Source organism: Microtus pennsylvanicus, chromosome 10 (genome assembly GCF_037038515.1).
Source record: "Microtus pennsylvanicus isolate mMicPen1 chromosome 10, mMicPen1.hap1, whole genome shotgun sequence".
Lineage (NCBI taxonomy): Eukaryota > Metazoa > Chordata > Mammalia > Rodentia > Cricetidae > Microtus > Microtus pennsylvanicus.
In genome coordinates, this window is record NC_134588.1 from 88,625,628 (window position 1) to 88,650,472 (window position 24,845).

The window sequence follows — 24,845 nt, forward strand, 5'->3', positions numbered from 1 at the left end:
GGGTAAGGGAATCCTTTCTGGGGAAGAAAAGAGGCCCTAGGATCTTTGAGGATGTGAACCACACGCCACACCAGTCTGTACTCCAGCGCTCCAACGGGGCCTGCGGGGACCTGGGACGCGCATCCTCACCATCTGGGTGGGCAGCGAACTCAGATGTTCCAGCATGATTGGCGAAGAAGATCGACAACAAAGCAGAGGTAGCCGATTCTTAAGGAGTACGGTTTGTGGGGCGCGACACCGAGCGTATCTTGGTCGACCCGCCGAGCCCCTCAGTCCAACGGCCGTGGCCCCGGAAGCGGATGTGTCCGACGGGCACAGACGCCCTCTGGCCCCGCCCCGCGCCATCGCCAAAGGAGAGAGGTCTCCTAAAGTTCCTGGAATCCAGCGCATTGCTCACGAGGACTGGGGCTGCGACCTGGCCGGAGCATCGCACCGGTCAGTGCTACCGGCTGCCCAGAACCGCGCCTCGCGGGCTGTGCCTGCCCCTCCGAACGGCCGCCAGAACGCGCCGCGTCTCCATAGCGACGGCCTTTTCTCCGGGAGGACCCGGGCTGCCCCGTGGCGCCTGCTTCGCGTGGCGCTCTGGAAGCGGAGCCACGGTTAAGCCGAGACCTGGTGGCACAGCGTGTTTGCTGCAGAGCTCGCGGGCCAGGGGCCCGCGGCCGGGGTGCGGCGGACGCAGGCGGCCCCGCGGGGGGCCCGGGCCTGGGGCCTGTGGTGCGAGCGCTGAGCTGGCGGGGCGGGCCTGGGCGCGGGCTGCGGCCCCTCCTCCAGGCGCAGGTAAAGGCGGCTGCGCCGAGCTCCTCAGGGCGAGGATTCGTCTGACGCGGCTCTAACCTGGCTTGTCATTGCGTGGTGGAACCCCGGGACTGCCACTCCACGTCCCCGTCGCTCCTAAGAGTAAGGAGACCATTAATGACCCCTAGAATTAGGGACGATAACCGAGACACGAGGCCCTGGCTGCCCCACGGTTCATGGAATGAGCCCCCATTTCCCCACCTAGAGGACCTCATATTCAGTCCAACTATTTGGTTGTTGGTTTCCATGGCTCTCACACTCCCAGACTAAGCCCTCCTGGTAAAGATCACCTAAAAGTTTCCCTTAGCCCCTCCTTCAAGGGTGGTGTATATTTCAAAAGCCCGAGCTTTCCCCTAGTTAGTGAGCTAGATGGGGTACCCATTCTGGGGATCTGTCTCTCTGGGGCCATCTATCTCTGAAGACTCTGCCGTGCTTGCAGACAGTGAGATGCTAGCCACTCCAGGCCGGAAGCTGAGTGGATGCTGCCCGCATCTACCCATCCACCGAGCCACCAATTTTTCAATCTTTTTTTTTTTTTTTTTTTTTTTTTTTTTTTTTTTTTTTTTTTTTTTTTAGTTTTTCGAGACAGGGTTTCTCTGTGGCTTTGGAGCCTGTCCTGGAACTAGCTCTGTAGACCAGGCTGGTCTTGAACTCACAGAGATCCGCCTGCCTCTGCCTCCCGAGTGCTGGGATTAAAGGCGTGCGCCACCATCGCCCGGCCAATCTTTTTTTTTTTTCTAATCCACAGAAATTTGATACTTTCCCTTATGGACAGAGTGTCCCTGATTATTAAGATGGCATTCTCTTCTTGATTGGAGACTGGATGCTCCTGAATTTGCAAGACTACCCAACAAATACCACGTGCCTGTTGCTCTTTGGTGGGGATGATCTTAGGCTCAGGGATTCAGCAGCAGATTTATATTTTCATTTAGCTCCCTGTTTCCATAGAACTTACATTCATGCGATAAAAATCCGTACCTGTGACAATTTCATAATCGAGAGGGAAGTGTGAGATTCGTGGTACAAGGAGAGGATAGTGGTTGGTGATCTCCGCAAGAGCAGTTTGGAAATGGGAATGGACGTCGAAGAACAAAGATGCAAATCTTTTCAGTCCATTAGTATGAAGGAGGCAGAGTTCGATCCTGTCCATCCTCCACTCCCCTCTCCCGCCTTTAACTAACTGAAAGACCAGAACATGCTAGCATGCTGCGGGAGTGATCCGCCGGGAATGGAAAGACGTTTATGATGCTCCCTACAAGCAATTGTAGGATAGGGAACCTGGCACCAGTGGGATAGCATCTTGTGCATATGTGTGGTCTGTAATAATAAGAGGGAAAATAAGCAAAATAGTTGTTGAGACTGTGGCTATAAATACAGGGAGCGAGTGTGTTTGTGTTTTAAAGGTGGAAGTTAGCTAGAGAGATGATGGGAAAAGTACTTAGCACACAAGTGAAGGACCTGAGTTCAAGTCCCCAGGATCTGTGTCAGTGCAGGCTGGGCGTGGCAGCACACCTGCAGTCCCAGCACTCAGGAGGTAGAGATGAGCCCCTGAGAACAAGATGACTAGAAAGACTGGCAAGTTGGGGTTCAGTTGAGAGACTTTGTAAGGTGGGACATGAGAATCTGACGTCAATCTCTGACTCCTTCCCCCACATACACACACTTGCTCTCAAACATGCATGCACACATGCAAGCACACATACTGTATACACATAAACAAGCAAAAAAAAAGAAACGGCTAAAACATGGTGCAACCCAATAATCTCAGCACTGGGCAGTAGGATCAAAAGTTCAGGGTCAGCCTGGGTCAGCCTGGGCTTTAGGTTGAGACCGTGTCTCAAAAACAATAAGCAAAAAAAGTTTTTTCCTTAAAATTTCTTTCATAGTAATGGGCAATATCTGTCCTGAGTTTCCTGTGTGTGTATGTGTGTGTGTGTGTGTGCTTATAAGGAGGCTTTTTTGTATACAAATAGTTTAGGGATGTAAAAGTTTTATAATTTCTGAGCAAATAACCATGGATTTGCATAGTGAAGAAAATTATACACAATTGTACTCTGGCAAAAATGTTGCTACTATATGAAATTTCGAGAGCTCCTAAACAAACCAAGGAACCCTCATTACCAGGAAGCACACCGTTGATCAGACTTACTATGATAGCTGGTATTTTTCATGTAGGTAACTGGAAGAACTTAGTGTTTTATGTCACGTATATCTACTTAAGTGTATTCGGTACTTGCTAGAGGTGTGTTTCTTATGTTCTGCTAACTAGAGTAGCTCAGATACATGTGACTTCCATTCCATATACAATGTTACCTGTAACTAGCATCACTAGAAGTTGATGAGACAAACCATTGCCTTTTGTACCAGCAACTAGCTGGGAATGGTTAGAATGAGATTATTTTATCCAGTCTTGGTGGACTTTAGCTCAAAGCAGGCAGATGTTAAGGCTTTATTGATTGGCTCCCAATCTGCCGTTTCTGTAGGCCAGGCTCAGCCTATGATGTGATAGAGACAAAGAGTGGGTCATATAATGTGTATTTTTATTTTTCTGTGTGCATTTCCATGTGTGTAAGAACACAAACGTGGAGGACAAAGGTCAGTCTCAGGTGGTGTTCCTTAAGATGGCTATTCACCAGGGATCTTGCAGTCTTCATCTCAGTGATGGGATACACACCCTGCTTTTTATGGAGTTTCTGGGACCTAACTTGGGTCCTGACATGCACAGCGAGCTCTTAATGGGCTGAGCTCTCTTCTCAACCCACAGCTGTGTTCTTAACTTTAAAAAAAATTTGTGTGGGGGCTGGAAAGATATCTCAGAGGTTAGGAGCACTGGCTGCTCTTCCAAAGGACCCGGGGGGTCAATTCCCAGCACTCACATGGCAGCTCAGAACTCTGTAACTCCAGTTCTAGGGGTTCTGATGCCTTTACACCAATGCACATAAAAATAAAGCTAAATAAATTATTAAAAAGACCTTTTTTCATTGTTGTTACATACATACACTTACAATACATATATACATATTTTAAAAATTTGTGTGTGAGTGAGAGAGAGAGAGAAAGACAGAGAGTGAGAGCGAGTGCGGGTGCCGTGGTGCGCATGGGGAAGAAGAGACAGGCAGCTTTCCGGAGTCAGTTCTCTGTGGGTTCAGGGATCGAACTCTGCTCATCAAGCTTATCCTGCAAGCAAACACTTTTACTCGCTGAGCCACCTTGCCAGTCTATAATGAGTATTTTTTACAGAGGAAGTTCATTGGTGTGATATGTTTTATATATACTGTTCTAAAAAGGAACGTGTTCATGTGTTTTAGCTCGTTCTTTGTAAGTCTGAATTACATTGCCTCAAATGTGTAATATGACCCATGGTCCTATTTAAAACAGAATCCCTGCTTTTATAAAGGCCTTGGGAAGTTAAATGCCTGATGCACACATAGTGTAAATTAACTTTCTCAGCAGTGTGGTTGGCTGAAAGTCCTTTGTCAAATAAACGCCCCTGTCTACATGTTTAAAGACTACTTTAGGTGAATTTGTTTAATCAATTTAATTTCATAAATATATATTCCACAGTCTTCTCAATTGAATTGTTGTGAGAAAGTAAAGGTGTCAGATGAGCAGAGGGGGCCTAGAAAGCACCCGTGCGGATACCACTTTCTTAATACTTGGTCACTTCATCAACAGAGATGAATCTGGGTTCTGTGTGTTGTGCATGCAGGTGTGTAGAGCCCAGAGGAGGGCCTCCGGTGTCCTGCTTGATCTCTCTGCTTACTGAACCTGGAGCTAGGCCAGTGGTCAGCAAGCCTCAGGATCCTCCAATCTTTGCCTCCCTCCCACAGTGCCGAGGTCACAGATGTGCATGTGACCATGCCCAATTTTTGACATGGGAGCTGGGGATACGAGCACAGATACATCCTCATCCTTAACCCAGCCCGCACTCTTACCCACTAAGCTGTGTCCTCAGCCTGACTTATTGTCCCTTAAAGCAGATTTTTTGTTTTGTTTTGTTTTGTTTTTCGAGACAGGGTTTCTCTGTAGCTTTGGAGCCTGTCCTGGCACTCGCTCTGTAGACCAGGCTGGCCTCGAACTCACAGAGATCCGCCTGCCCCTCCCTCCCAAGTGCTGGGATTAAAGGCGTGCGCCACCACCGCCCAGCTCTTAAAGCAGATTTTTACATGTATACACAATGCCTACTTCTCTCTGTGCGTACCATGTGCATGCAGTACCTGCAGAGGCCAGAAGGTGTTGAATCTCGTGGAACTATCTAAAGCTATGTGGTCTCAAATGTCACATGAAAGCACTATGATCATCATAAAATTTTCAGACTCTGTACTGGATGGAGAGTTGGCTCAGAGGATAAGAATACTAGCTGCTTCCAGAGGTCTTGAGTTCAATTCCCAACAACCACATGGTGACTGATGCCCTCTTCTGGTGTAAAGGTATGCAGATAGCGCGCACACATCTATCTATATATCTTTAAAAAGGTTTTTTTTTTTTTTTTGGCTCCAGATTGGGCTCTTGAAAGTTAAAATTTAGGGGGCTGGAGAGATGGCTCAGTGGTTAAGAGCATCGCCTGCTCTTCCAAAGGTCCTGAGTTCAATTCCCAGCAACCACATGGTGGCTCACAACCATCTGGAATGAGGTCTGGTGCCCTCTTCTGGCCTGTAGACATACACACAGAAAGAATATTGTATACATAATAAATAAATAAATATTTAAAAAAAAAAATGAAAGTTAAAATTTAGAAAAAAGTGTCTGAATAGTATTTTTGATGACTATTCTCATGGTTTTACTGACTTTGGGGACTTTTATTTTATAGGATTAGTATCTAATGTTTGTATAAGACAGAAGAAAAGGATGTCATTCCGTAAAGGTATGTTCTCCCTCTCTCCAAATTCCATTGCTTTTATACGTAGACCAAAGCCAAGAGATGTAATGCAGGTTTCATCTGTTTCAGTGAGCATCATCATCTGGGTCCTGGCTGTTGTTCTCTTCTTACTGGTTTTGCACCATAACTTCCTCAGCTTGAGTAGTTTGCTAAGGAATGACGTAACAGGTATGGGAACCTTTACTGACTCCACACTACTGTATGTTGTCCCGCATTGTAACTGATAGCACTGTGTAAAAGAAAAAAAGAAAGGAAAACTCACTTCTTGGGCTTAGAAAGACTCTGAGGCAGTGTAAAGGGGCAGAAAGCCAAAAGAGACCAGTGACCTCAGCAGAGGGGGCTGTTAACTTCAAACAGCAAAGGACAGACACAGTGGGGAAGGGCTGTCTGCAAAAAGAAGGAGGGGATACTTGCAGGTTACATAGGTTTGGGAAGTGGAAGTTAAATGGAGATTCAGGGGCTGTGTGCAAGCTCTGCTTCCTGGAGCTGTTTGTCCAGACACGGCTGTTTGATCTTTGGTAATTGCTTTGCTCAGGCTGTCTGGATAAGGTGGACAGCGAGTAACTGAGCTAGGCAATGGCCGTAAGGGGGAGGGGCTGGAGTGCATGTAGGGTCGGTATTTCCGAGTCCGCAGAGCTTGTTCAGTTTATCCCAACAGAAGGCATCGTGGGCACTCCTCCCGCTCTTGTCTCTGTAGTTAAGTCTTTAGCTAAGGACTTGATCTGAGAGAATATTCCTTTCTATCAAGTCAGAGACCTTAAATTGCATCAGGTCAGAGCTTTAGAGGTTGCGTCCTGGTATCTGATGCTTGTCTCTACCCCTGCAGTGTCGATAGGTATGTCGCTTTCCTTTAACTTAGCGGTCACAGCAGTAGGACTGTGTGATAAAACAGACATCAAAGTCTTATCAGGTGATTAAAAACCATTCTATTGTATAATTACATTACAGTTATCTAGTTGTTCATACGATTCTACCCTAGTAATGTAGGATATTTGAGGCTTCGGGGTGTTTGTAGATATCTTTTTGTTGTTTTCTGTTGTTTTGAGACTGGATCTTATGGCTGAGCCTGGCTTCAAACTCACTATGGGCTGTTCTTGAATTCCTGATCATCCTGCTTCAGCTTCCATAGTGATGGAATTAGCCACTCAGTCCCAAATACCTGGCAGCCACTTCCCAAATTACCACACTGAGGCTTATATTACTTATAAATGCTTGGCTGATAGCTCAGGCTTCTTACTCACTAACTCTTACACTTAAATTAGCCCATAGTTCTTACCTATGTTTAGCCAAGAGACTTGGTACCTTTTCTCCACCCCCCTCTTTTTTTTAAAAAAAAATTTTATTTATTATATATTCAGTGTTCTGACTGAATATATGCCTGCAGGCCAGAAGAGGGCACCTGATCTCATTATAGATGGTTGTGAGTCACCATGTGATTGCTGTGAATTGAACTCTGGAAGAGCAGCCAGTGCTCTTAATCACTGATCCATCTCTCCAGCCTGGTACCTTTTCTCAGTACGGCATTCTCATCTTGCTTCTCTGTGTTTGCTGGCAACTCTCAGACTCTGCTTTCCTCTCCCCAAAATTCTCCTTGTCTGACTCTGGCGCTGAGTCTCTGCCTGCCCAGCTATTGGCTAATCAGCTTTTATTTAGCAATGAGCATAATCCACAGCAGATGGAATTTCAGATGCAAACCACAATGTCCTTGTTTGCAAAAATCGTTTTTGAGGCTAGATGTGATGACACACCCCAAAATTCCTAGCAATTGGGAAGCTGAGGCAAGGCAAATAATCATGAATTTGGGGCTAGTACAGGCAATAGCAAAACTTTGTTTTAAAAAATAAATACACATATGCCAGGTGGTGGTGGCTCACACCTTTAATCCCAGGACTCGGGAGGCAGATCTTCATGTGAGTTTGAAGTCAGCATGGTCTGCAGAGCAAGTTCCAGGACAGGCTCCAAAGCTATAGAAAAACCCTGTCTCAAAAAACCAAAATAATAATAATAATAAAATAAAAATACACACACACTCTCTCTCACTCTCTCACTATGGATAGCAATCCAACAGCATGTACCATGGTATACCCATACCCACACATCATATATACACATGCACACAATAATAAGTGGTATTAGGAGGAAGTACAGGCCATCTTTGGTTATGTACCAAGTTGAGGTAAGCCTGAGCTACATAAGACTCTTTCTCAGAAAGGAAATAAAGTCAGAGTTAGCTCGTATCTCTAAGCCGAGCACTTGGAGGCAGAGATAGAATCATTTAGTATTAGTTGAAGAAGTTATTTCACTGACACGAGAAACTACTAAAAAAAAATTTGACTTGGTATATTCTAGTTCCTTTCTCAGTATTTGTATTTTTATATGTATTTGAGATTATACTAAACTACATGACAACCTTTTCCATGTAATTTTTATCATAAGCATTAAGTAAACTTCAAATATGTATTTAAGACTTTGTGTGTGTAATTTTAATGCTGTTAAGCTTATTTATATCCACAGAAGATAGATTTTCTTTTTTAATAACTTTCAGAATTTGATAGCAATCCCACAGTGAGAACTTCATTACATGCAAGACATACATAGACATAGATATTTTTCTGGTTAAAATTTACGTGCTTTATTCCTGGTTGTAACTCTAGGGCTAGACATCATCTAGGATATACTAAGACTCAGTGTTCATTGATAGCAGAGTGAATACACAGCTGTCCTGTATTCATAGGATTGGCTGTAGGACCCAAATCTTCAGATACTTGGATCTTTTGCATCTAATTGCACAAAACTTGCATATAACTGTGTACATCCATTTTTTTATTTTGTTTTGCTTTTTGTTTTTCGAAACAGGGTTTCTCGGTAGCTTTGGAGCCTGTCCTAGACCAGGCAGGCTGGCCTCGAACTCACAGATCTGCCTGCCTCTGCCTCCCGAGTCCTGGGATTAAAGGCGTGTGCTGCCACTGCCTGGCCATAGTAATACAGATTACTATGTATTATAAAATATCTATATATATCTATATATCTATATCTATATCTATCTATCTATCTATCTATCTATATATATATATATATATATATATCTTGTATAGCATCAATCCATATTGTATTGTACTATTTAGGTACCAACAATAAAAATCAAGTTTTGACATATTTAACAAGTTATTCTTTCTAATATTTTCCACCTGTGGTTGATTAAATCCACAAATGAGGAAATCATAAATATGGAGGGAAATCCCACTGTATCATAAAAGGCAAGAAGGATGGTTTACAGAATAATGCTGCAGTTATTTTCTGTTGTTATTTTGTTTTTTTATTTTTGTTTTTGATTTTCAAGACAAGATTTCTCTGTGTAACAGTTCTAGCTGTCCTGGGACTCTTGTAGACCAGTCTGGCCTTGAACTCACAGAGATCCGCCTGCCTCTGCCTCCCCAGTGCTGGGATTAAGAGTGTGTGCCACCACCACCTACTTGACTCTCTGCAGTTATTTTGTATTGAACTCCCTTTTTAAATTTAATTTTCTATTCCAATCCAAAGATTTTCCTATTTAAACTCAAATCATAGGCCTAGGAATATATCTTAGCAGTAGAGAGCTTGCTTGACATATGGTAGGGCCAAGGTTCATTCCAAGCACAAGAGAGTAAATTCTGATCAAGATCCAGTACATTGATTTTTATGCCTCCATGTGATATGTGGTTTGAAGACTGTTTCTAGGTTTTTGTAAGTATAAATAAAAGGTGACTTGTTTTGGTGTGTTTGGGTTGAACCTGGGGTCTTATCCATTTGGAATGTATACCCTTACTGATGAGCTAGATCTTCAGCCTAAAAATGTGACTCTTCTCTAGTTCAGATTTTGTCCTTAAGAGAGAATGATTAAGACAAAGGCAATGCACCCTTAAAGGCTGCTTATAAACTGCCAGAATACATTTTAGAAAGGTTCTGTAATTTTCTTATCAATGGTGTATCAAGAGTGTTGCCAGATTATTTTTTAAAATATTTCCACTTCTTTAAAAGTGCTTATGTATGTGAAAACACAGTTTTCTATTGTATGCTTCAAAATTAATGAATCCCTTATTGTAAATTAGGGGCTGGAGAGATGGCTCAGAGGTTAAGAGCATTTCCTGCTCTTCCAAAGGTCCTGAGTTCAAGTCACAACAACCACATTTTGGTTCACAACCATCTGTAATGGGGTCTGGCGCCCTCTTCTGGCCTGCAGGCATATACACAGACAGAATATTTTATAAATAATAATAATAATAATAATAATAAAAAGAAGAAGTAAATTAGCCAGGTGGTGGTGGCTCACACTTTTAATCCCAGCACTCAGGTGGATCTCTGTGAGTTCGAAGCCAGTCTGGTCTTCAAGAGCTAGTTCCAGGACAGGCTCCAAAGCTATAAAGAAACCCTGTCTCGAAAAACCAAAAAAAAAAAAGAAAAGGAAAAAAAGGAATAAGTAAATTGCTACTGTAATTCTCATGTTATCTCCTTCTATGTCTTGGATTGTAGTGACATTTCATTTGTACTTTTATAAATAAAGCTTGCCTGAAGATCAGAGAGTAAAACAGCCCCAGTGATCAGCCTTACAGACCAGACAGTGGTGGCACAATTTTTTAATCCTAGTAGCCACACTAATTTGCTATAGAAACAGTGTGGTAGTGGTGCACGCCTTTAATCCCAGCCCTAGAGAGGAATATAAGATGAGAGGAGACAGCTCTCTGATAAATTACTCCTGAAAAAATACAAAGAGGAGATTCTATCCATTTCTATCTATCTATCTATCTATTGTTTTTTTGTGTGTTTTTTTTTTTTAGATTTTTTTGTTTGTTTTTTTGTTTTTCAAGACAGGGTTTCTCTGTAGCTTTGGTGCCCGGCCCAGAACTAGCTCTTGTAGATCAGGCTGGCCTCGAACTCCCAGAGATCCTCCTGCCTCTGCCTCCCGAGTGCTGGGATTAAAGGCGTGCGTCACCACCACCCGGCTTTTTTTAGTTCTTTTATAAAAATTATTTTTTAGCTCAAGATTCTATTTATTATGTAGGCTATAAAATATGTTTACAAAAAAATTAGACCCCAGAAGGTGCAAATTAGGATAGATTGATAATAAACTCTTTTTTTTAAAATTGATATTTATTGAGCTCTACATTTTTCTCTGCTCCCCTCCCTGCCTCAACCCTCCCCTAAGGTCTTCATGCTCCCAGTTTACTCAGGAGATCTTGTCTTTTTCTACTTTCTACTTCCCATATAGATTATATCTATGTAAGTCTCTTAGTGTCCTCATTGTTGTCTAAGTTCTCTGGGACTGTGGTTTGTAGGCTGGCTTTCTTTGCTTTATGTTTAAAAACCACCTATGAGAGCGCGGAACTACAATTCCCGTCGGAGGACTCAGCCAGTTTTCGTGTACCCCCCAGGGCCACTGCTGCCTAGAGGTTTCTGGGAAATGTAGTAACTATGGCTCTCGCGATAGCTTCCAAAAAAAAAAAAAACCACCTATGAGTGAGTACATGTGATCATTGTCTTTCTGTGTCTGGGCTACCTCACTCAAAATAATGTTTTCTAGCTCCATCTATTTTCCTGCATAATTCAAGCTGTCGTTATTTTTTTCTGCTGTGTAGTACTCCATTGTGTAAATGTACCACATTTGGCACACACCTTTAATCCCAGCACTTGGGGATCATGCACTTGGGATTATGCAGAGGCTAGACAGCAAATGATAAGCTACTTCTCCTAGGACTTGGCAATTAACCCACTTTTTTTTTCCACTAAAGATACCGTTGCCCCCAACCCAGACATCAGGAAGTAAATTTAAGAATATGACACCCACATTCCCAAGAGGTAGGGTGGGTGGTTTTTGGTCATTCAATGGGTTATGGATATTTGTCATTGTTTAGAGGGGTTGGTTACAAGTTTTTATTGGTAATGGTCAGGAAAAAGCTAAACACGGAAATTAGATTCCTTGTTTTAAAAAATTAGTTCTTGTTTTGAAAAGAAAAAAAGGGATATAGATATGATAGGATAAAAGGGTAAATTATTGAATCTACTCTGAAAAGAAAAAAGGGAGGATATAAATATGGTAGAATGAAAGAGTATTCAATCTACTTTTTAAAAAACAACTACTGGTTTTAAATGCTTTCATTGTATTGGACTTTTGTATATTGATACAAATTTATGATAAATTTTGTTGGAACATACTGTACATACTTTTCTAATTTTGTTCAAGGTATTGTACCTATCCAGCTCATTTTACAATGTTATGAAATTTCTAGTCTTTGGAAGTTATTATTACTAACTGTTTAGGATAATAAGGAAATGCAGGTTAGTAATTATTTACCTATAATAATCAAACTTGTAGTTACATTAGGTATATTTTAAAGGTCAAACAAAAATATATTTTAGATAGGTCATCTTCAAACACTTCAGTGATCTACAGAATATAGCATTTAAGATGTTTTAATAAGCTCTCTCTCTTTTTTTTTAATTATGACAATGAGACATGTCTGTTCCTGGCAGCACCAGTCTACTTCAGAGACGATGGTGGGCATTGAAGAAACTCCACATGGAGTTTACTTTCTTTGTGGCAAAAGTAAATGCCACACTGGACAAGAAAATGCCCTTGCCTTGGCTGCTGACAGTATGCTATCCTAATTAGACAAGCAGGACACAAAAGAAAGTTACTGCCAAACATTGTCAAGACAAGGCAGGATAGCCCTTTAGAATATCTTGTTTCCCAGAAAAGTCTGTCAGATAAGCTAGGCCTGTAGGCTGAAGACGGATGCCAGAATGTTGCAGAGGAACTTTAGGTGACTGTTCAGGCAGCCAGCATTTTCTGTCATTTCTCAAATTCTTTAGAAGTCTCTTGCATGCACTTCCTGCTTACTCAGTTAATATTTCCTTCTTGGGTCTCTGAGGGAGTTGAAGACTAGATATAGTTTTCCTTGTTTACCAGATGCAGAAAGCAAGTTATGGTAGAAAGTAAATTAGGTACAAGACTTTGGACTCACCAGGATAGGATAAATTATGGGATATTTTCTCTGTATTTGTCAAATGCACTAGACACTATTAATGTATTTATTGCTTGCATAAATTATATATAGTCATGGTACTTATTGTATATAGTTTTCTTATATTTGTTATAGCCTCCTTTTTAATTTTAGACAAAATCTGGAAATGTAATGGTATTTCATTTGTATTTTTATAAATAAAGTTTGCCTGAAGATCAAAGAGTAAAACAGCCCAACTGGCCAACCATACAGACCAGGCAGTGGTGACACACACCTATAATCCCAGTAGTTACACTAGTTTGCCATAGAAAATGGCGGTAGTGGTGCACACCTTTACTTCCAGCCCTAGTGAGAATTATGAGAGGAGACAACTCTCAGACACAGTCTCATTCTGAGGATTCCTGGAGGCAGGATCGCCATTTCATACTGAGGTAGAGGTAAGAGCCAGTGGCTGGCTGTTCTGCTTTTCTGACCTTCAGGTTGAACCCCAATATATGTTTCTGGGTTTTTATTAATCGTGGTGCACTGAACTCTGTAGAAAAAAAAAAACCAAACCAAACCAAAAAACCTTGCTGGGCAGCTGGGTGGTAGTGGTGTACACCTTTAATCCCAGCACTTGGGAGGCAGAGGCAGGTGGATCTCTTGAGTTTTAGGCCAGCCTGGTCTATCAAGTGAGTTCCAGGACAGCCAAGGCTACATAGAGACAACCTGTCTCAAAAAAAAAAAACAACAACAACAACAAAAAACAAACTTGTTGGACATGGTAGTGCATAACTTTACTTCTATCTAGCACAGTAACTTCTTTGAGTTTGAGGCTAACCTGGTCTACTTAGCATGTTCCAGGCCAGCCAAGATTATATAGTAAAACTCTGTTTCAAAGAACAAAACAAACAACAAACCCAAGTGAAACAAAAATTCCTGAGATTGTGTCCCCGTGTTTTCCTTGTGTATTCTTTTCAGATTCAGGAATCCTGGGGCTTCAGCCCATAGACTTTGCCACAGATGTTCATCAACATCCAGTAAATGGGAGACAAGAAGAGATTCCTGTGGTCATTGCTGCCTCTGAAGACAGGCTGGGTGGGACAATTGCGGCCATAAACAGTGTTCATCGGAACACTCGCTCCAATGTGATTTTTTACATTGTTACCCTCAACAGTACAGCAGACCATCTCCGGTGAGCACTGCTTTCCTAGTGATTCTGCCTCTGCCTTATGCTCTTCACCAGCCCACTGCTGAGCCAGAAACCATTTACAATATACTATGATGTCTTCCTGTTTTACCATGCACAAACACACAGAGTACAAATATTTTTTCCATGTGATTGAGTCATGTCTCTATGGCAAGAGAAATGATAATTTATATCAGGAACAAAACTAGCTGTCAAAGTCACACTGTTAATTCCGCAGTTCTTTTAGTATAGGTCTAATGTTTGGCAACCTGACTTTCTGATAAGGGAAACAATATATTGCTTTACTCGTCTTAGCTTCTTAGAGATGCACATGCATAAAGTACTGGGTTCAGTTCATGGTGGCGCATGCCTGTCAACCTAGCACTCGGGAGGTAGAAGCAGGGCGATCAGTTCCAAAGGCATCCTTGACTACAAAGTAAGTTTTAAGGGCCAAGCGGTGGTGGCGCACACCTTTAATCCCAGTACTTGGGAGGCAGATGCAGGCTGATCTCTGTGAGTTCGAGGCCAGCTTGGTCTACAGAGCTAGTTCCAGGACAGGCTCCAAAGCCACAGAGAAACCGTGTCTCGAAAAACAAACAAACAAATAAATAAATAACCTGCAGTGTGTTTCTACATCTTGAATGGGTTCTGAGTTTTTCAAGAATGAGAACATAATTTTAATGAATGTGAACCATGGAGAAAGCCATAAGGAGAGAAATACTTAGAATTCTGATAGTCTGTTAAACAAGCTGCTTTTTGGAATAAGTTTTGTAGATTTCTGTTTTTAACTTTTTTAAGACAGTCTCATACACCCCAGCCTGTCTTTGATTTTCAAGACAGGGTTTCTCCGTAGCTTTTGGTTCCTGTCCTGGAACTAGCTCTTGTAGACCAGGCTGGCCTCAAACTCACAGAGATCCGCCTGCCTCCCGAGTGCTGGGATTAAAGGCGTGTGTCACCATCGCCCGGCACACACTGCAGGTTTAGAATGGACTCAGAAGTGTGCTTGGGCAGATAACATGGGCTGTCCCTTACATTGCCTCAGTCAGGTGGGTCAGTTTCTTAGATTCATCACAGGAAATAATCATTCTATAGCTGAATATTAAATGCTAGTTTTATTGATAACTAGTTTTTACTACCATTATGATTTGATTTTTGGAAGGGTAAAAATTCTATGACCCAGCCAGGCATGGTGGTGCACCCTTGTAATCTCAGTATTTGGGTGGCTGAGGGAGAACTGTGAATTCACGGTTACCTTGGGCAGTGTAATTAACTTCCTCCAGAAATGAAGTCTATTTTTTGGCAGGGTGTTCTCAAGTCTAGATTTTTTACAATAAAGTTTTGGGGGAAGATTTTCCCCTGTGGATTCTTGGCTGAGAAGAAACTTTGATGGGAATGCCTTCATCTCAGTTGAGGAACCCCCAGTATTAGAGATAAAGAACTTCATACATCTAGTGTATTGGGTTTCTCTTACATTATGCCACTGTTAGAAAAGTATAGAAAGATAAGGCTATACTTTACAAACATGACTATTTAAGACTGAAGTGTGTTTTTTCTTTATCAGGTCCTGGCTTAACAGTGTTTCCCTGAAAAGCATCAGGTACAAAATTGTAAATTTTGACACTAAACTTTTGGAAGGGAAAGTAAAGCAGGATCCTGACCAGGGGGAGTCCATGAAACCAGTGAGTTCCATGTGTCTTTGTTTCTATAGATGTATTTGATTAGAATACTTGCATAATTTGGGCACAGTGCTAATTCTCTAGGGACCAAATCTGGGCAGTTCCAAGAGTTCACTGACTGCTTTTACAAGGGTTCTGAGAATATTTTAATAGCTTTTACAGAGCCCAGCTACTGTATCCTGTGCTGATGCTTCTTTCCTTTTCAGTTAACCTTTGCAAGGTTCTACTTGCCAATTCTGGTGCCCAGTGTAAAGAAGGCCATATACATGGATGATGATGTAATTGTACAAGGTACCACAGAATGAGTTTTATCTGGATTCTGGGTTGTAAGGGTTGTCATATGGTGAGCATTAGGCCATTGGAAGTGGGAATAGATTGCAGGGTAGTGGCGCACGCCTTTAATCCCAGCACTCAGAAGGCAGAGGCAGGTTCGAGGTCAGCCTGGTCTACAGGATGAGTTCCAGGACAGCCAGGACTACAGAGAAACACCATCTTGAAAGAAATGGGTTGGGGGGAGGGGAAGCAGAAGGAACAAAATCTCAAGGCAATTGTTCATTTCACTTTATCCATTCCAGGTGACATTCTTGCCTTGTATAATACACCACTGAAGCCAGGACATGCTGCTGCATTTTCAGAAGATTGTGATTCAGCCTCTACTAAAGTCATTATCCGTGGAGCAGGGAACCAAGTAAATTACTGCAAACCTTACTCCCTATGAATGCTTGAAGTGTTAAATCCAGGGCTCAACTTACATTAACCAGTTACTTCACTAGAGATCGCATGCCTACTTTTCTGTAGATTCATTTATGGACTTTACAATCAACTAAGACAAACTAGATCCCAACTGCTGTATTTGTCGAATCTCCTACATTGCTTTTGCTAATAACTTGAGAATTCTTAGTTCAACTACTTCTTTACTTGCTATATAAGTTTTTAAGCAGCAAATATCTCATTTGTGTTTTCAGTACAATTATATTGGCTATCTTGACTATAAAAAGGAGAGAATTCGTAAGCTTTCCATGAAAGCCAGCACCTGTTCCTTTAACCCTGGAGTTTTTGTTGCAAACTTGACTGAATGGAAGAGACAGAATGTAACTAACCAGCTGGAGAAATGGATGAAACTTAATGTAGAGTAAGTATTTAACTGGTTTATCTTTTTAAAATAAAGTCTTTGCCAGTAGAAGTTGGTCAGTACTCTTCATTGACATTCTTTCTTTCACCAAGAGAGGGACTGTACAGTAGAACTCTGGCTGGCAGCATCACCACACCTCCTTTGCTTATCGTATTTTATCAACAACATTCCACCATTGACCCTATGTGGAACGTCAGACACCTTGGTAAGTGTTAAGCATGCAAGCTGGGCATGGGTAATCCTAGCACTTGAGAATGCCAAGGCAGCAGTACTACCCCGAGTTCGAGGTCAGCTAGAGCCACTTAACAGACATCAAAACAAAAAGACAGCTGCTGATTTAAGCTAATCAGAAATTGGTAATTAAGAACTCTTCCTTGCCGGGCGGTGGTGGTGCACGCCTTTAATCCTAGCACTCGGGAGACAGAGGCAGGTGGATCTCTGTGAGTTCGAGGCCAGCCTGGTCTACAAGAGCTAGTTCCAGGACAGGAACCAAAAAGCTACGGAGAAACCTTGTCTCGAAAAATCAAAAACTCTTCCTTAGGGATGTCTGTACCCAGTATTTCCCTTAAGGTTTCTGCAGCTTAGCATGACATTGCTTTGTCTTACTAGTAATCATTTGGCATTTTTTTTTAAGGTTCCAGTGCTGGAAAACGGTATTCACCCCAGTTTGTAAAGGCTGCCAAGTTACTTCACTGGAATGGCCACTTCAAGCCTTGGGGAAGAGCTGCTTCATATGCTGATGTTTGGGAAAAATGGTATGTTCCAGACCCAACAGGCAAATTCAGCTTAATCCGAAGACATATGGATGCCTCAAACTAAAGTGAACTAGAATTTAAGCTTAAATACACCACTCAGGAAATCCTGGAAGACACATGTGGGAAGTTAACAGTGTCAGGCTTGAGTCTCTGTAGCAACCCACAGAAAAGGGGTGTTTCAGCTGGGCAGAGATGACAAATTGCTTCCGTGGCAGTCAGCTTCCCAGATGACTACAAATGTCTCCATCTGACTTACCAAATGCTTGCTTACTACATTGTTGACTGACCTGAAGGACAGACTGATAAAACCAGCAGCACTAGTTCATCTATCTGCTGCAGTTAGGAACTGCAGCTTGGTTTTAATTTTGTAACCTGTGGCTCAGTTTGTAAATAAAATGTTTTCCAATAAATCTCTTTGCTTCCAGAGAACAGATTCTCTTCCATATATTGAATGTAAATACTGCTGCTCTTCTAGAGGTCAGCTTCTATCACATCAGGTCACAATGGGATTATTCTAGTCCGAGATCCAATGTAGTCCTCTAGAGCCTCCATCCCATTGCATATAGGCTACCCCTCTCTGCCCCCACACACATTTTTTTGGATAGTTTCCCCGTGTAGACCAGGCTAGCCTTAAGCTCATAGAGATCTGCCTGTCTCTGCCTCTCAAGTGCTGGGTGGGACTAAAGGCATATGTACCACATGCCTGGCCATAAATAAATCTTAAACACAAATGCATGTAAGCATTTTTGTAGTTTTAATATATATATACATATATGATACATATTCACAAGATTTACAGTTTGTGCCAAACCAGTCTGGGATACTGTACACAAAACATTAACATCTGTAGCAGTTATACATAATCTGTTCTAAAGTCATAGACATCATCATCCTCTTCATGCATTTTATCCACAGCAAATGATGGTTTACCTGTATAGGAGAAAAAAAAACCACAAAATTTTATATAAGAAAATAAAAGCAGTTGTGCTCAAACTACATAGTTCTAAAGTCCTTTGTCCCAGACTCACTTGCTGTTGATTCCACAGGTAATATCTCTGTGGTATCTTCTACAGGGGGTGCATCTGAGGTCTCTGCCTGTGGATCAAAGAAATGTGGTACACAACAGCCCTTGACATCTTATTAACCTTATGGGGTCAGTTAGATCACAAACTTGTTTCTGCTTCTGACCCTCATTCTTTCTGCATTATAATGCTAGAGAATTCATTTGAGCTTTAACTCAAGAAACAAAACTTACATTATTTTCACCATCACCATTTCTGTCATCTTCACCACCACCCCGTCTGTTTTCTTTGTGTCTTGGCAATTCTTCGGGTATGTCTGTTTCTTCTATTATTCCATTTGTCAGGCCCGAAGACCGGAAAAGGATTCTGTTAGTTAAATGAAGGCCCTTGAGGACTAAAGGAAAGGAACAAAAGTCATGTTAATGCAAGGCCTCTAGCATCCTGTCACTGTTATCCCTGTTGTAACAGAACAGTTTTACCTTGTATGCTCTGTGCATTATTCATTTCTAGTTCTTCCACATTAAAGCCCTTCTTCATATATGCTGTAATACTCTCACTGAAATGTGGAGAAGGAGTCCAGGAAGTAGGAGGATGACAGTAGTAACCTAATGAGGCACTGGCATTAAAAACAAGATCTGTCAAACACAGTTCCAGCCCTTTATTCTATGTTGTCTTCAATGCCAATACAAAGAGACCTTACCCTGTCCACTCAGACCACAGCAGCTTAGCAGCACTTTCCACACTTGGCCCTCCACCCTTTTGGTGCAGACCTCTTCTCTGAGCAAGTTTAGTAAAAAAATCCAAAGAATCCTTAAACTCCGGGACAGTGTATTTTAAAACCACCTTAAAAACAAAACACGAACCGTCATTGATCTGTGTGGATAAAGAACAGTGGTAAGGAGCTCAAGGGGAATTCTGTTACCTGTTGGCTATCAGCCTGGGATAGAATGGCGCTGGCAGCCTCTAGTGGTCTTAGGACTTCAATGCTTGTTGGACTCCGTAGAGCAAGTGCAGTAGGGGAGTTACTGGGTGAAATAATGAAGCACGGACTATCTATGACTGTGATCTGCTTGTCCAAAGGGACAACCTGCATGCTCCTGAAAAAGAGATGGAATTACATGGTTACTGGTCTATCTAAACTCAAGAGAACAAACATGAAGCTCAGGGTTGGATTGAACAACTCAGCACAGCAGTCAGATCCAATTTGTCATCACTGCTCCATGTTTATGAGAAACCTTAACACACAGAATCCTAAAATAAGCACTGCATGTTACAGTGTTATGCACCCAAACTTCACGGTTATTTCCTTAACCTTAGGAAACCAGGTCCAAATATGACTTTCAAACTCAATTGTAGGTAGCCTGGCCTTTCTAATGAATCTTCCTAGCCCAGCACCAAGTTACCTTTTACTGATGTCTGAAAATCTTTACCTTGTAAGTCCCATGGGAACTCCAACATTACATATCCATTCTTGTTTTAAACTATTAATGATGCTGCTTTTCCCCACATTTGGGAAACCTACAAATAAAAGCAAACCCGTATTATAAAATACATTTTTTAATAGTTTCTTTGCCCATACCGGGTTAAGTGTTCTGGCTGCCAAGAGCTCTTAGACACCAACTTCTGAAGCTGGTAGGTAAGTGTTTTAGTAAGTTAAGCTAGAATCAACATTTGAGACGACTCCTTCCCTCTTGTGATAAACCTGTTCACAATGTGATGTTCTTAGCTAAGTGTCTCTAGACTTAACAGTAAAAAGGTAAATGTGCTGAACAAAACTCACCAATTACTCCAACCCGAATATCTTTCCCACATGACTGCCGAAAACTTTCAAGAAGCTTACAGAGTGCATCCTTGCCACAGCAGGTTTTACTTTGGATTGGAACAGCTTTCTTCTTTACCTTTACACATAAAAACCCAAGGTACAGTACTCTTATTAATAATTCTGGTAAATACCATCAGGTGAAACCCAATAAATCTGGCACCAGAGTCCAGTTCTTAGAAAAACCACTGTCCTCTACTGCCTTTCAGATGATCTTTGATGAAATCAGAGTTGGATCTTATTGTTTTTCATCTTAATCAACATTTTGCACACTCATCATATTTCAACCATCACAAACCCGAGGAAAACCACATTCCCCGCCACTAACAGTACAGTATACCTTGAGTATCTTCTCTCTGTACTTCATGTTTGTTGAGGCTTTGAACACCACTGTTGGCAATTCTTTATTCAAGTAATTTAGCCAGCTCTCCAAATTCTCCTTTGGTACTAGATCTTGTAAGAATTGGGAAAAGACAATGCTTAAAGTTTGGTTTTAAGCTTAATTTATTAAATGTGGTAAACTATTGATTGAATTCATTTGCATTTTCCCAACTTATCAAAAGGAATTAAGGGAAAAGTAAACTTCATGCCACACCACTTGTGTCTTGAGAGATGCTAATTTTTTTGATTTTTGAGACAGGGTTTCTCTATCAAACAGTCCTGGCTGTACTGGAACTTACTCTGTAGAACAGGCTGGCCTTGAACTCAGATCCACCTGCCTCCCCAGTGCTACGATTAAGGGCGTGTACCACCATTGTTCAGGAGTTGTTATACCTACCTCCCACAGTCCCTGTCTTTCAGATTGGCCTTGAACTTTAAAACTCCCCTTTATCCCTTCAGTGATGGGATTGGTTGGTTTTCTGTGTGCTCGGCAGCAAAAGTATATCTTTTGAGTAGTAGGCAGGCAATGTTCCAACTGAGCAACTTTTGAAAATCAACATCCAGTACTGCTCACTTGATCTAAGCATCTATGTCCCTTAACTAAGAGGTACCAGCTTTCTAAGCCTAACAGTGATTTTAAACCACTTTCTTATATAGACCTCTATACCCTCCCCCCAAATCTGTAGAGGCTTAAAAACCACTGCTGGTAATTCTATGTTAAACTTTAGCCAGTTCTCCAAATTCTCCTTTGGTACCTGATTCTGTTAAGAATTAGGAAAGAACAAATGATTCTCTACAAGTCTTTCTTCTGGGTTCTCATCCTGCTGCTCAAACCCACCTAGACACATATATTTTGTCTCATATAGTAACTTATCTTATACCCTAGCTTAGAGCTGAGCTATCTGTTCGCATATGAAACACAACAGTTAAATTCTTAAAACCAAGGGAGATTTAAGCATTAAATAGCAGAACAGAAAAATCCAGCTGAAACCACCTCCTCCCCATGTCCTTGGCACCAGAGTGCACATGCATTGGCTCTGCTGAGGTCAGAGTTGGATCTTATCAGTCTTCAGTGAGAATCAGACTGTTCAGATTTTTTCCTCATTCCTCATAAGTGCACATGAGACACAAAGGGGACCCTTTCTACCTACCTGATTTATTCAATACAAGTATCAGCTTCTTATGTCCACTTTTGACAACAGCTTCTTCGACCTGAGGACACCTACAGCCAAGAGGATCTCTGGCATCCAAAACCTCTAACAGGACATCTGAGGCCTCAATCACCTATCCAGTAAGAAGCTATTAGAATAGCAGTCCCTCCTGAGTAGCACCCTCAACTGTGGCCCTCAGAAGACAGGATCGCCATGTCTTCATTTTAATATGAAGACTGTTGACAACTTCCCACCCAATAAAATCAAATAACCTTGAACATATGATTTACCCACAATGAACTGTGTAGTTTAACAAGCCTTCTTATAAGTACTGAGGAGACATAGCCAGGTTCTGGCAACAGAGAAGAGTGGGCTTGGGTTGGCAGTGCTAGGAAGCAAGTGCACTAAGAATCTACTACCCCACTCTCCCAACTTCAACTGCAACAATTTCTAAGGATTCCCATGTTACAAAGGAGCTCTCAAATCTTCACACCATCGACACTGACCTATATCAAGATACCTTTTTAAGTTCCCGACAATGCAACTTCTTTGGATTCTGTTTTCCCGATTTAGCTTTCTTGGTTTTGGGTTCTTCACATTCCTAAAAGACATAAAAATAAGGGAAAGATAGTAAACTCAAAAAGCAGTTGTTACCAGTTGAACATTTCCACAGATGACTACAGACAATATACCTGATATTTTAAATAGGAGACAATCTACACTTTCCTACGAATCTTTACTTCTTCACCTTTAGTTCTGCTTCAGAACTCCTATTTAAGGAGAGATAATCCTACCTGCTGAGGTTCCACATTGGACTGCTCATCACCAGGATTAACTTCAAGCTTTCTTTTCCTTTCTTGTTGCCTATCAAGTTTCTGCTGCTGCTTTAGTTCTTCGAGCTGCATCGAAGCCATAAAAGCAATGAATGAGGCGGAGGCGGATGGTTTACCTTGGAAACCACACATACTCACCCTATATTCTATTGGAAGTTTCAGCCTGCTTACCTGCTGTTTCCTTAGCTCAGCTTCACGAAGAACAGCCTCTTTAAAGGGAGCACTATTTGGAACTCCAGGGTCCTTCCTAGGCTTCTTGTGACCCCGCTTTTTAGCTTCCTTCCTTAATTTTCGGTGATGTTCTCGGACCTATTAAAAACAAGACTCTAAAATTGGAGGAGGGCTTGCCTAGCATGCATGAGGTCATAGGTTCAATCCTCAGTACTGTATAAAAGAAAAATGTCATGCCACAAAAACACTTTGCCACTTAAAACTTAGGCAATAAGTCAGTCTTAGACACAACTTATGCATTTGAGGCACTTTAGAAAAATAGGAATTCAATTGGAATCGCACAGAATATGTATACTCAGCTCTTTGTAAAGACTATGTAATAGTGAGCAGTGTACTTTGCCACAGTTGCATTCTTAATGGTTAAGAGATTGTATCCATGTCTAATCCCAAATCACCAACACTGCCTTCCCTACGGAGGGGAGAGGATGCAAAAACCAGCTTGGCAGTCCATTTGGTACAGATCTCCCAGGAACACTTACCTTTTTTTGGATTTTATACCGCTTATGGCAGGTCATGCGTTTGCTTGCTTTCTTTAACTCTGCCAAAAACAAACAAAACAATTAGGTATGGATGTTTTGCCTGCTCTTGTTGGAGCATCAATGATATGCTTACAGCGCTCTTGCAGAGGAAGTCACAAGATGGCTTCTTTTCTCCCTGGAAAGCAGTGAGCTGACACGTGGGTGCTGGACTCAAATCTGGGTATTCTCTAAGACCATCTACTGTTCTTAAATGCTAAGCCATCTCTCCCCTCCACCTACCAAAATATTATATTTCATTTACTTATTTTGTTTGGTCTGAGAAATAAGGCGTGGTGGCAAGCACCTTTAGGAGCTTAGCTATATTCCTGACCCTCAAGACGCTCTTCTATCAAGCCTGGGGACTTACAAAAATACACTGAAAAATGTACACTTAGTTTTTGATAACCTAAAAGTACAATGTTTTGATGTGCTTTTTTTTTTCGAGACAGGGTTTCTCTGTAGCTTTGGAGTCTGACCTGGAACTAGCTCTTGTAGACCAGGCTGGCCTCTAACTCACTGAGATCCACCTGCCTCTGCCTCCCAAGTGCTGGCATTAAAGGAGTGTGCCACCTCCGCCCGGCATAATGTGCTATTCTTGCAGTAAGTCAACCACCAATTTAGATGAGACTATGGAGGTGAGGAATCGGAAGGCGGGCGGACACGTGGCTATATAATCCCGACATTTTGGAGGCTGAGACCAAGAGAATCGGGAATTTAAGGCTAGCCTGGGCTACATAGAACCTGCCTCAACCTTTCCTGCAAAATTATGCCAGTAATCACGCTACACTTTCAAGCATCCGTCAATTTGACCCAGTAGATCGAGTGAAACAAGCTTCTAGAGGAAAGCACCACAAGTCTCAAGGAGAGGCAGGGGTTTCTCTTTTTCACATTTTCGAGCCAGTTTCTCAGTACACATGCCAGGCTGGCTGCAAAGTTTCGATCCTCCTGCGTTACTCTTCCTTGGACGGGATTACCGGCACGTGCCACAACGGGAGACCGACAGTGGTTTTGAATAGTCCTTAAACCAATGGAAATCGTGGGCCCGAAAACAGGCTCAGACACGTTAACCACACAAATCTGACTTAGGATTCCCCATCTGGGCCTAGCTTCCCTTCCACAGAACAGGCCCTGGTGAATAAGGCCGAAGCCGGGCCTGGGCCTTCCAACCCTCTGCTCAACGGAGACAGAGCAATGCCTGCTGGAGCAGGAAAGAGGACCTTCCCGGTGGGCGGACTGCGCCCGGCTCTCTACCCCACTCACTTGGCCGCTTCATGCTGGCAGTGGACGCTCGGAAGCTGGAGAGACTTCAGGGACACCGAGTCTCCTCGGACGCCACGTGCGAAATGAAGCTAGGGGCCAACGTCACGCGCTCAAACTACTGCCGTAAAGCGAGTAGGGGCTCGGCCGCGTGCGCGCGCACACCCAGTCGCACAGAGTCGGGATCGCTTGGCGGCCACGGGTTGGATTTACGGCAGCACTGGGAG

The 24,845-nt window shown here is 42.3% G+C and overlaps 2 protein-coding genes and 3 non-coding genes across 10 annotated transcripts; 1 reads left to right on the forward strand and 4 right to left on the reverse strand.

The window, feature by feature from the left end:
• The first annotated feature begins 125 nt into the window (after positions 1 to 125).
• Glt8d1 (glycosyltransferase 8 domain containing 1) lies at positions 126 to 17,835 on the forward strand. Of its 5 annotated transcripts, none has more exons than XM_075989003.1 (11): positions 658 to 900; positions 5,114 to 5,228; positions 5,609 to 5,662; positions 5,747 to 5,845; positions 13,636 to 13,849; positions 15,405 to 15,522; positions 15,726 to 15,810; positions 16,095 to 16,207; positions 16,485 to 16,651; positions 16,744 to 16,856; positions 17,286 to 17,835. In XM_075989003.1, exons 2-11 carry the CDS (start codon positions 5,198 to 5,200, stop codon positions 17,468 to 17,470), a joined length of 1,179 nt encoding a protein of 392 aa, XP_075845118.1. In that variant the 5' UTR covers positions 658 to 900; positions 5,114 to 5,197; the 3' UTR covers positions 17,471 to 17,835. The 5 variants fall into 5 exon arrangements, with proteins under 5 accessions (XP_075845117.1, XP_075845118.1, XP_075845120.1 ...); XM_075989004.1 differs by having other exon boundaries at positions 671 to 780; XM_075989002.1 differs by lacking the exon at positions 5,114 to 5,228 and having other exon boundaries at positions 126 to 780.
• Positions 17,836 to 18,143: 308 nt separating this feature from the next.
• Gnl3 (G protein nucleolar 3) lies at positions 18,144 to 24,844 on the reverse strand. Of its 2 annotated transcripts, none has more exons than XM_075989008.1 (15): positions 24,622 to 24,844; positions 23,323 to 23,381; positions 22,784 to 22,921; positions 22,574 to 22,678; positions 22,300 to 22,380; positions 21,780 to 21,912; positions 20,588 to 20,700; positions 20,209 to 20,326; positions 19,859 to 19,946; positions 19,351 to 19,525; positions 19,129 to 19,271; positions 18,908 to 19,044; positions 18,662 to 18,822; positions 18,435 to 18,495; positions 18,144 to 18,336 (listed from the first exon to the last, which is right to left on the reverse strand). In XM_075989008.1, exons 1-15 carry the CDS (start codon positions 24,632 to 24,634, stop codon positions 18,260 to 18,262), a joined length of 1,602 nt encoding a protein of 533 aa, XP_075845123.1. In that variant the 5' UTR covers positions 24,635 to 24,844; the 3' UTR covers positions 18,144 to 18,259. The 2 variants fall into 2 exon arrangements, with proteins under 2 accessions (XP_075845123.1, XP_075845122.1); XM_075989007.1 differs by having other exon boundaries at positions 18,435 to 18,501.
• On the reverse strand, positions 19,580 to 19,653 carry LOC142859244 (small nucleolar RNA SNORD69). The gene has a single exon (XR_012912158.1). It is a non-coding gene; the product is annotated as a small nucleolar RNA SNORD69 (small nucleolar RNA).
• On the reverse strand, positions 20,461 to 20,540 carry LOC142859250 (small nucleolar RNA SNORD19B). The gene has a single exon (XR_012912163.1). It is a non-coding gene; the product is annotated as a small nucleolar RNA SNORD19B (small nucleolar RNA).
• LOC142859242 (small nucleolar RNA SNORD19) lies at positions 21,662 to 21,738 on the reverse strand. Its single transcript, XR_012912156.1, has one exon. It is a non-coding gene; the product is annotated as a small nucleolar RNA SNORD19 (small nucleolar RNA).
• Position 24,845: the final 1 nt, after the last annotated feature.

Bases quoted from the DNA above. Each gene is read 5' to 3' on its own strand.
- Glt8d1 (XM_075989002.1), top strand. From the start codon at position 300: ATGTGTCCGACGGGCACAGACGCCCTCTGGCCCCGCCCCGCGCCATCG. The intron at 15,523-15,725 runs GTGAGTTCCATG...TTTCCTTTTCAG, and splicing joins AGGGGGAGTCCATGAAACCA to TTAACCTTTGCAAGGTTCTA. The intron at 16,652-16,743 runs GTAAGTATTTAA...TCTTTCACCAAG, and splicing joins TGGATGAAACTTAATGTAGA to AGAGGGACTGTACAGTAGAA.
- Gnl3 (XM_075989007.1), bottom strand. The intron at 21,913-22,299 runs GTATCTTGATAT...CTTACTGGATAG, and splicing joins ATTGTCGGGAACTTAAAAAG to GTGATTGAGGCCTCAGATGT. The intron at 19,947-20,208 runs GTGAGTTTTGTT...TTTTATTTGTAG, and splicing joins TATTCGGGTTGGAGTAATTG to GTTTCCCAAATGTGGGGAAA.